At 40.3% G+C, this 9,795-nt stretch overlaps 1 protein-coding gene across 1 annotated transcript in view; it reads left to right on the top strand.

Annotated features, from left to right (window-relative positions):
• Positions 1-9,795, top strand: part of MICU3 (mitochondrial calcium uptake family member 3) — an 83,094-nt gene continuing 73,299 nt past the window's right edge. Inside the window, exon 1 of the mRNA XM_040966018.1 lies at positions 1-390. Coding sequence (XP_040821952.1) covers positions 1-390 — 390 coding nt within the window. The remainder of the gene's footprint in view (positions 391-9,795) is intronic.

Here is a 9,795-nt window from a genome sequence, read left to right as displayed (position 1 = left end):
ATGGCTGCGCTGCGGAGACTCCTGTGGCCGCCGCCTCGGCTGGCATCTCCGCTTGCCCCTCACCAGCCCTTTCTGGGGCCGTCGGGACGGCCTGCGGGGACCGTCCCGGGCGTCCCTGGCCGGCCCTTCTCCTGCCGTGAGGATGAGGAGGGCGCCGTGGCTGAGGCGGCTTGGAGACGGCGGCGGCGCTGGGGGGAGCTGAGCATCGCGGCGGCGGCCGGCGGGGGTCTCGTCGGCCTCGTGTGCTACCAGCTGTACGGGGACCCCAGGACCGACTCCGCGCGGGGGCCGACGCCGGGCCGCCCCGGCGAGAGCGCGGCCACGCAGCCCGAGGACCCTCCCCGCGCCCGGGGGCTGCTGCCCATCCCCGTGGCCGCTGCCAAGGAGACGGTATGTGCGGGAGCGCGTGCGCGCGCCTCGTCCGGCTTACAGGTGATGCCCGAGAGTTGGCGGGCAGGTGTGTCACCTGCTCTCGGGATGGGCCTGAGGCTGGGAGCCTCCGCGGCTTCGGACATCCCAGGCTGTGAGTCCTTGAGCTCTGGGGTGTGGACGGGTGGGCAGAGATTGAGACCTGCTAGGCCAGTCACCACCCTCTTCCTCACAAAGCCCTTCATCCAGGTGCTGAGAAGAGAGGATGCTGTTGTGCATGCCTCAGAACCTTATAGGTGCCTGCAGCTGTCACCAGTCAGCCAGTTCCCCACTGAAGCAGGCAATGGAAGGTCCTGTGTATGAAGCACAGGAAGCCTCAGACTGGACAGGGTCCTTAACATCCTTGTAAAGCCTTTTTCTTACTCCCAAGCCAGGAGATACTAACGCATATAGCCTCCTTATGGAAGATCAGCACAAATGGCATGTTACTAAATGGGAAAAAATAGAAGTCCATTTAAAAAGAATTTATTCCTCTCTTCCACTAAAGCCAGAATCCCTTAGAAAGTTGCAGTAATTTCGAAGTGCATAGGGCAGCAAAGGTAGGGAACTATGAATGAAGCTAATTGCTTACGGAGGAGCATCACATGAGAATGTTCAGCTTTGTCTTGTAAATCTGAGTGTAAGGAAAGAATGAGCAAAGGAGCAAGCATGACACATTTTGTCATATCAGTGAATGTAATGGTCATGCAAATGACTAGGAAAATTACCCAGAAGAATTTTCATGTGCATTTGCCAGAAGTGTGCATAGAAGGCTTACAGAAAAAGAATTCAGAAAGGAGGCAGCTGTGTTGTTTATAACTTGGATAAAATTCTGTAGCCTTGATTCTTTACCTAAATACACAGTGGTGATTGGATGCAAGTCTGTCGGTTGTTTTTGTTGGAGGTTATTGATGTGTTTTAGTGAGGGAATCTGATTTCTGGATCTTGTAGCAGCATTATCACAAGCATAAAATATAAGGTACTTGTATACATCAAAGACTTAAAATGGTAGCCGCTACCTTCAACCCCATGAACTTCTATGGCTTAGCAAGGATAAGGGCATGGACAGTGTGTCCTAGCTGACAGAGTTGAAACTTTTAACCAACCTTAGTTCAGCTAGGAACAGGTTAGCATTCAAGCAGTGTTTTCTTTTTAAACATTAGTTTTACTTCTGAATTTGAGAGAAAGCATCTTGCAGTTTTTCAAAGACCACAAGCAGAATGCTAGATCTCTCACTCTCCCATGATGTATTTGTATCATTAGGGGCAAATCAACCTCACCATTCCTGTTTGCCCATCTGCAGAATGAGGCTGAAGTTCCCTGTATGTTTTAATGTGTTTAAAATATTTAATAGATTTAAAGCACCATGATAGCCCTGCCATGTAGTGGACATTCAACATATTCTGGTTTTATTTGTTTATTTTTGTTATACATATTTTTATTTACTTGCAAAAGCATTTCTTCATGTTTATGAAAAATCCTGTCTGTTGTTTTAGACACTGAATAATTTTCCGGTCCTGTGTCTTAAGTTTCCTCCATCGAGCCCTACATTCCCTTTAGCTGTGCCATTTGTGTATGAACTTTATCACCTCTGCAAATTTGTTGCAATCTTCTCTTTTATCCCAACTGTTTCAGATTTACACAGTAATGAACTTTGAGGTGGTCATTTAAAATAAATTGATTCTGCAGGGTACATAGGGTGTTTTCACCAGGGAAATTTATGTTTGAAAGCTCTGTGTAATTTTCTTGTATTATTTCTTTCACAGTTTCTTTTTCTTTTCTTTCTTGCTTGCTTTTTTTTTTTTTTTTTTTTTTTTTTAGAACTACTGTTAGTTGGAAGTTCGGTCTCCTGACAGGTACTCAGCAATTTTTCTTTAAGAGAGAAGGGAAAAAAAAAATAAAACTCCAGAGACCTTCCTTCTGCAAGTTTACAGCAAGTGATGACAACCATCTGTGTTGGCCAGGCTAGTGCCCACGACTGGGAACCCAGTCCCATTTCCCATCTGGGTGGCAGGAAGTCATCTCTTTGGGCCATCACCTGTTGCCTTGCAAGGTTTGCACTAGCAGCAAGTTGAAATCAGATTTTGAAATGGGAGTCAAACCCAGTATTGCACTTACAGGATGCTGGTGTCACAAGTGGTGTCTTACGCACTCTGCAGGTGTCTGCCTGCATTCTGGTATTCAAAGAACTGTGGTGTAGCACTCTATTGTGTTTCATGGTCTGTAAGTTTCTCTTTTGCTATAAAGATATAAATTACAGTTTAATTTTGTTTTCTACTCATTGAATTACTTTCTTTTTTTTTCCCTAGGTCTTTTGTTATTCCTATTTGATTTTATAAGCTCTCACTTTGCTCTAGGGATGCTTTCTCAGTGGCTGTTTTTGTTGCTTGCTTGAGAACCACTCAAGTTCTTTGTGTGTGAAGATTTTTTTTGTGTTGTTTGCTTTATTGTCTCTTGATTGGAAATCTTCACTACAGCAGCATCTAAATGTCTGTATTTTTACCTCCCTTTTCTGTATTGTATCACTGAGTTTCTTCAAACAGTAGGAAAGGAAAGAGGAGCAGTGATCTTCTGGGTGAAAGAGTAGGTGCATATACGCATGTGACAGCATGTGTCTTGGGGGTATCTCATTATACTCAGATGTTGGTATTTAGTTCTCTTTTTCTTTTTATTTTTTAAAATATTTATTTATTTTTATTGCAAAGTCAGACTTACAGAGGAGGAGAGACAGGAGGAAGATCTTCCATCCGATGATTCACTCCCCAAGTGACCACAACGGCCAGTGCTGCGCCGATCCGAAGCCAGGAGCCAGGAACTTCTTCCAGGTCTCCCACATGGGTGCAGGGTCCCAAGGCTTTTGGCTGTCCTCCACTGCTTTCCCAGGCCACAGGCAAGGAGCTGGATGGGAAGTGGAACTGTCAGGATTAGAACCAGCGCCCATATGGGATCCTGACACGTTGAAGGCGAGGACTTTAGCAGCCAGGCCACGCCGCTGGGCCCCAGTTCTCTTTTTCAACTCCAGGTTTTACGTTTGTCTTATCAGTCATTGGATTTCCAAGTTCTTGTTCTTTTTAGAGGTCAATATAAAAACTAACTTATTCTATTAGGTCTTTCCACAGAATACAAGCCGTGCCCCTGCTGCCCTACATCAGTCAATCTGCTTCCATCTCCTAAACATTATGAAAGTTTGGCAGGTTTTCTTGGATGTTTTAGGCTTTTCTATTAACAGTTGCATATTTATGCTGCTTTAAAATTTATCTATTATGACTTTGGTGTGGTTAGCAGAAAAAGCATTGACAGAGACCATGTGGTTAGAGTTCTAATTTTAAACCTGTGCTGCTGCATTATTTTTTATATTTGCTTCCTCCTTCTGAAATGGTAGAAATGATCCCTTTCAGCATTTTAAAACTATAGCTAAGAATTTCTTATTTATAAAGCCTCTTTTAAGCAGTATTCTACATTGCTCGTAAGCTTGGCAAATATATTAACCTGTACGTTTTATAATAATTTAACTGATGGGAGTCAGCATAATAACCAACAAAAAAACCTTTACCTTCTTCCAGAAGTCCATTTCTGATGCTGTTAAGGTATTCTTGCTGATTCTGTATCATCAGATACTTATTTTTAGAAGTAATTATTTCTGAATCTCTTGCCTTCCTTGCTTGTCTTAGTACTTTAAAGAGAGGGACTACAGTGGTCTTGGTCACCTTCATATTCTCATTGCCTGCTATGGGCATAAATCTTGTAGACACAATCACGTTTGTTAAATTGGACAAGCCCATGATAAATATTTGTAAGACACATGCAGATTGCAAAGGCACAACTACATTCTGTGAGAATTAATGGTTTAAAATTTTATTCAGCTAAAGTAGTTATTTATAGCATTAGAATTGGGAAGAGTAGTCACAGTTAAAATTTCCGTCTTTAGAGGACCACATCACGTGACACTCTATTTATTTTAATTGTGTAAGCTTGGCTTGCCAAAATTTTTCAGTAGACTGTGGCCTTGAACTTTGTTATAAAGAGTTGTTGACAAGAACATTATGCTGAGAACTTGAGAGTTTTGGCTATACAACACTATTTTTGTTAGTGGAATAAAGTTTTGCCCTAGAATTGCCTTTTTGGGGGGCCCAGAAAAATACATACACACACACACACACACACACACACACACACACACTTTACTCCCATTTTTTTAACAGAACCTGTGATGTTGTATGATTTGTTTATTTGAAGAAGCTTCGTGCAGCTTCATTTAGCTTTTAGAGTTGAAAGTGAGTTCAACTGATTTCTTTGTGTGTGTATATGTGTGTGTATTTGCCAGAAATCCTACATTTTAAAGTTTTTTCACATGTCTTTTTTCATATTTCCATGTACTTGAAAGGCAGAACTCCAGAGACAGGTTTCCTATCTGCTGATGTACTTCCCAAATACCTACAACAGCCAGGGTTGGGAGAAGCTGAAGTCAGGGGCCCAAGCTGCCTCTCAAGCATGCGTTACCAGGAAGCTGAGCACTTTCCGAAGCAGTTGTTATTTGGGACTGGGATCAGCACCCCAACTTGGGATGCAGATGTCCCAAGTGAGAGCTTAGCCTGTTGAACCACCATGCCTGCCCCTTTTTAACTGTGCATATTTTCCAGGGAATGTAGTTTTATGCTTTATTCCCCCCCCCCCAACATATTGAAGAATTTACCAGATATGTAAATGGAGAAAATGCGGCTTTGTTTATAAAATAAGGGACGTCAAATTGAAATTAAGTTCGTTTTGAAATTGAAAATAGGTTTATTCTGTTATATGGGAAGTAAGCTAAGTGATCCCGCTTAGCTTCCTGAATCATCTTGTGAAAGACAAGTCCAGCAGATGCTGCCTGCACACCTTCACCCTTGTAACAGACTCACACACCACCATTTGAATACACTTTTCCATTCCCAACTGATCACAGTGCATTTGGGTGAATTGGGGGAAAATTTTTCTCTTTATGTTTATATCACATCTGTAGATGCTGAAATGAATGTGCTTTTGGCCTGGAATTTGATGAAAGCCTGTTGCTACATTTTGTGGAATGTTCTTTATTTAGATCCACATTGAGATTCAGGACTCCTAATTTTAAGCTTAAATTTAAACAAAACAAAAGAAAACAAAACTTCATCTATAATTCTCTTGCAGGACTTGGAAATTTTCAAATAATGCACAGTGTTCAGTTTGAGTGAAAGTGTATTACTTTATTTTCTTGAACTGTGTAATCTTAAGAAACAGTGAGTTGATTTTTAATAGGAATTCAGATGTATTTGTGTTTAAGTGGCATCTGAACTGATTGTCACATACAATTCTGTAATTTGGGGGTTGAACTATGTATGATTTTTAAGTAGAATATTATTATACTCTTATAGACTGATTATATAATTTGTCTTTGACAGTTTTTGAAAAGTGCCGTTTGGTACCCACAATTAAGGAACACAATTGGAATCTTTAAAGGAGTGATACTTATCATGCTTTTTAAAACAAATATTTTGTTAATTATGTGAAAAGCTAATAGACACAAGGCAAAATATTGGTATATACATACATATATATATATAGAGAGAGAGAGAGATACAGAGAAAAATAGATATCCTGCATCCATCCACTGGTTCACTCCTGAGACACCCTGCACCTGTCTGTGCTGGGCCAGACCGAAACCAGGCACCAGGAACATCCTCCAGCTTCAGCAGTAGGGACTTCAGTACCTGAGGCATCTTCTGCTCCCTTCCAGGGCACTGGAGCAGGAGCAGCATAGCTGGAACTCAGTGGGCCAGCCTGTTTGTGTAGCGTGGTAAGTAGCCAGGGAAATACAGCAGAAAAAAGTGCAGGTGTTTGGGCCCTGCCACCTCTGAGAGACCAGATGAAGCTCCAGGATCCTAACCAGAGCCTGGCTCAGTGCTGTTCAGTGAGGCAGTCAGTCTGCAGAGTATACCAGCTGATGGAAAATCTCTGTGTAACTCTAATAATCAAATACATAAATAAATTTTTTTGAAAAAGAAACTATCTGGGACTCAAACGAGTGCTCTAATATGAGAAACAGGCACCCCAAATTCAGTCCAACCCTCTGTATGATGAACCTACACTTTATTATATTTATTTATGGAGCATATTTAGAAAGATTGGGTCAAGTTAATTGACAGATAATCTGCTTCTCATTTTTATAATTACATTTTTAAAACATCTTTGACACAGATTTTATTCATCCACATATAGGGCATGAGGCTGTATCAAAAATTTTATAAATTTGTATTTATTGACTGAATTAATTTAAAATCTAGAAATAACTTTTTCTAGTTGTTATTCAGAACTGCTGCTCTTCCAAAATTGTCTCATGTATGCTAATGTACACTTGACATTATACATTAAAAGCTCAGGGTCCAGCACAATGACTCAGCTGCTAACCATCTGCCTGCAAGTGCTGGCATGTCTCGTGGGAGCCAGTTCGTGTTCCAGCTGCTCCAGTTCTAATCCAGTCCCCTGCTTATGAGTTAGGAAAGCAGTGTAGCAAAGCTATACTCTAATAGCTATTGGAAAGTGGATAGTAAAGGACCTAAAACATCTATTAAGGAATTTGAATTTTGTCTAAAAAATAAATATTTACTTATGTTTAGGCATGAAGATGCTTTATTAAGATTTGCATTTAGGAATACTACTTTGGGTGTGGAGGCAACGGGAAGGGAGGCAGTACTGAAATCAGAAGAGTGGGTAAGACACTGTTGCTTAAATAACACGAGAAAGTATAATCCTGTTGTCTTCAGTTTTTAGGAAAAATAGACATGTTGATCAGTTTTTACCTGTACTACCTTTTTAGATAAGAGACAGTTTTGTTTTGCTAGGGAAATTGTAAGATATTGTGGAATTGGAGAGGTTACGGAGGTAAAACCACTAGCACTGGTTGTTGACAGAGACATGAGGAACAAGGAACAACTTAATGTGAGATTAACATTTTTGTTTCAGCCACTGGATGGATGTGCTGCAATTCACTGAGTAAAATTCCAATATGCGAAAGAAAAAATGTATATTGAGCTTAGCAACAACATAGTCATTGGTGATTCTGGTGACAACTTGTGGTAAAAATCAGATTATAGTTGGGTAAGTTGAGAGTAAAGGTCAAGGAAAAAGTAAGGTTTATAGGGTGAAGTAAGTGTTGGTAATTCTTCGAAGAATTTGACCATGAAGCAGAGGTGGGAGAAAGGTAGTTTAAGGCACATAGAATTGTTTTCTAGTTTTGTTTGTTTCTTAAAATGAAAGCTGCTTCAGTGTGTTTAAATGCTGCAAGGAAGAGGATGGTTAAATTTAAGGGAAAGAAAGGAAAATTAATTTTCCAAGGGCTAAATGTTAAAATGTAATCGAAGACTTTAATTTTGTGCAATATTAGAGAGATGACATTTAACATTATAATAGGGAGAAAGAGATGAGAGGAAACATTGTATATATGTTGAGTACCAAGCAACTGTGAAGCAATTCTTGGCTAATTGCTTCTTTTTTCTCTGAAAGTAAAAGTGTTTTCATCTTCTTTGAAAAGCCCATTAAGATGTGTGGATGGATGGATGTCCTTAAGATGCTGGTTAAGACACCACGAGAGTGGGGCGGGGTTCAGCACTGGCTCTTAGTGCCAGCTTCCTGCTCATTCTGACCCTGCGGAGGCCACAGTGGTGGTTCATGTAGTTGGGGACACCTGGACTAGGGTTCCTGGCTCAAGGCTGACACCGAGCCCAGCCCCGGACATTTGGAGGGTGTCTTCCCCTCTACCTTTCCTTAGATAAATACATTTTAAAGTTTGGATATTAATTACAATAGAGATTTGTGTGAGAATAAAGGTTGAATTAGCCACTGTAAAAAAAAGTAAAAGTGCTGGAGAGCTAGGAATCTCTTTTTTTACTCATGTTTTATATTTACAGTTAAATATGAACTTTTAAATTATGAAGTGAATTATTAATTTGCCTGTGAAATGTGTTTTGGTGTGATTATAACTTTTCTGTTCTAATGTGTAATTTTTTTCTGCTATTATTTTGAGATGTATAAATCTTGATAATCTGATCTAAATAGTACTTTCTGTTTACCCATGATGTAATATTTAACTTACATAGGAAATGCACTAAACTTATAATACAATAAAGACTTAATTCTTTTCTTTAAACCCGATAGGTTGGTTTAAAATAGAGTATTAGATCTCACTGATCTCCTTGAATTGTGTGCCAAACACTGAGAATATTTATTTTGTGTTGTATAAACACTCTGTGATTGAGGGAAAATGTGTTTACAAACATATTAAACAAGCTCTATTTTTGACATTTCTACCTAGGAGATTTTCTCGATAGTCTTTTCTTCTCCTTCCTCTTTAAGTAAGCCTACTCCTTTATCCAGTACCCAGTCCTGGTTCAAAAGCAGTGTTGGTCTCCATGCACTAGTTTAGATTATGCTTGGGAAGATTTCCTTTCCCTCCTGTCTTCTCTTTATAATGACCTCCCCTCACCTGTTTCTGTATGATTGCCCTCTGTAACAGCTTCCAGCTCCTGGCAAGCAAGGCTTACTGAAGAACATTTGCATTGGGATCCTGTAATCTTAGATAAGATAATGACTTTGTCTTTACTTATCTGTGCTCAGTGGAGCTGAGTCAGCACCTTTACATTGGCTTTACAGTGAGTTTCAAAAACCACTTTATATTTCACCAGCCATCCATACCATCTCCAAGTCTCATTAGCAGCTTAGCATGCAGTATCTATTCAAACATGACTGTAGTAGTTACAGTGGGCTTTTGGTAGGAACGAATTTCAGGGAATTCCCCTAGTGGTGAAGTTATCTCTGTCTCTCTCTCTCTCTATATATATATGTATATATCCTAATTCTAGGTGTGTATAATGATTGGGAGGAAGACTACTGCATGTAGTTGTCCTCCATGTGGTTATTTGAAGACTTACTTTGGTAACCACCTTGCCATCTTCAACAAGATGAAAAATATATTTCCAACTTTTCCTTCACTTCAATTATATCCCTCCAATTAATGCTTCCTTGTACGAATGATTTTAAAGAGTATAGTGTATTACCCATCCAAAGCCACATCCAGTTACTCTATTTTAAACATTTTGAACACAAAAACAAACAAAAACCTTTTATGTGACAAGAAAGGCTGAGCCTATGAGAGAAATCCCAAATGGTAGTTTATTTTCCACACTTGGTCTTAGCCAAAAGGCCAAGAAGCGGTGGCAGTTTACTTTACAAATGCTCACAATAGTGGGACTCAGCCAGACTGAAATCAAGAGCTGAGGACTTACTAATGGAGCCATCACTGCCGTTCCCCTGAGGTCTGCATTAGCAGAAATCTGGAGCCAGAGCCAGGATTCAAACCCAGGTATTCTACTCTGG

This window comes from Ochotona curzoniae, unplaced genomic scaffold (genome assembly GCF_017591425.1).
Source record: "Ochotona curzoniae isolate NIBS_2020 unplaced genomic scaffold, NIBS_Ocur_1.0 scaffold_4505, whole genome shotgun sequence".
In the NCBI taxonomy this organism is placed as follows: Eukaryota; Metazoa; Chordata; class Mammalia; order Lagomorpha; family Ochotonidae; genus Ochotona; species Ochotona curzoniae.
The sequence above is the reverse complement of the archived record's forward strand: the minus strand, read 5'-3'. Positions and strand labels throughout refer to the sequence as shown.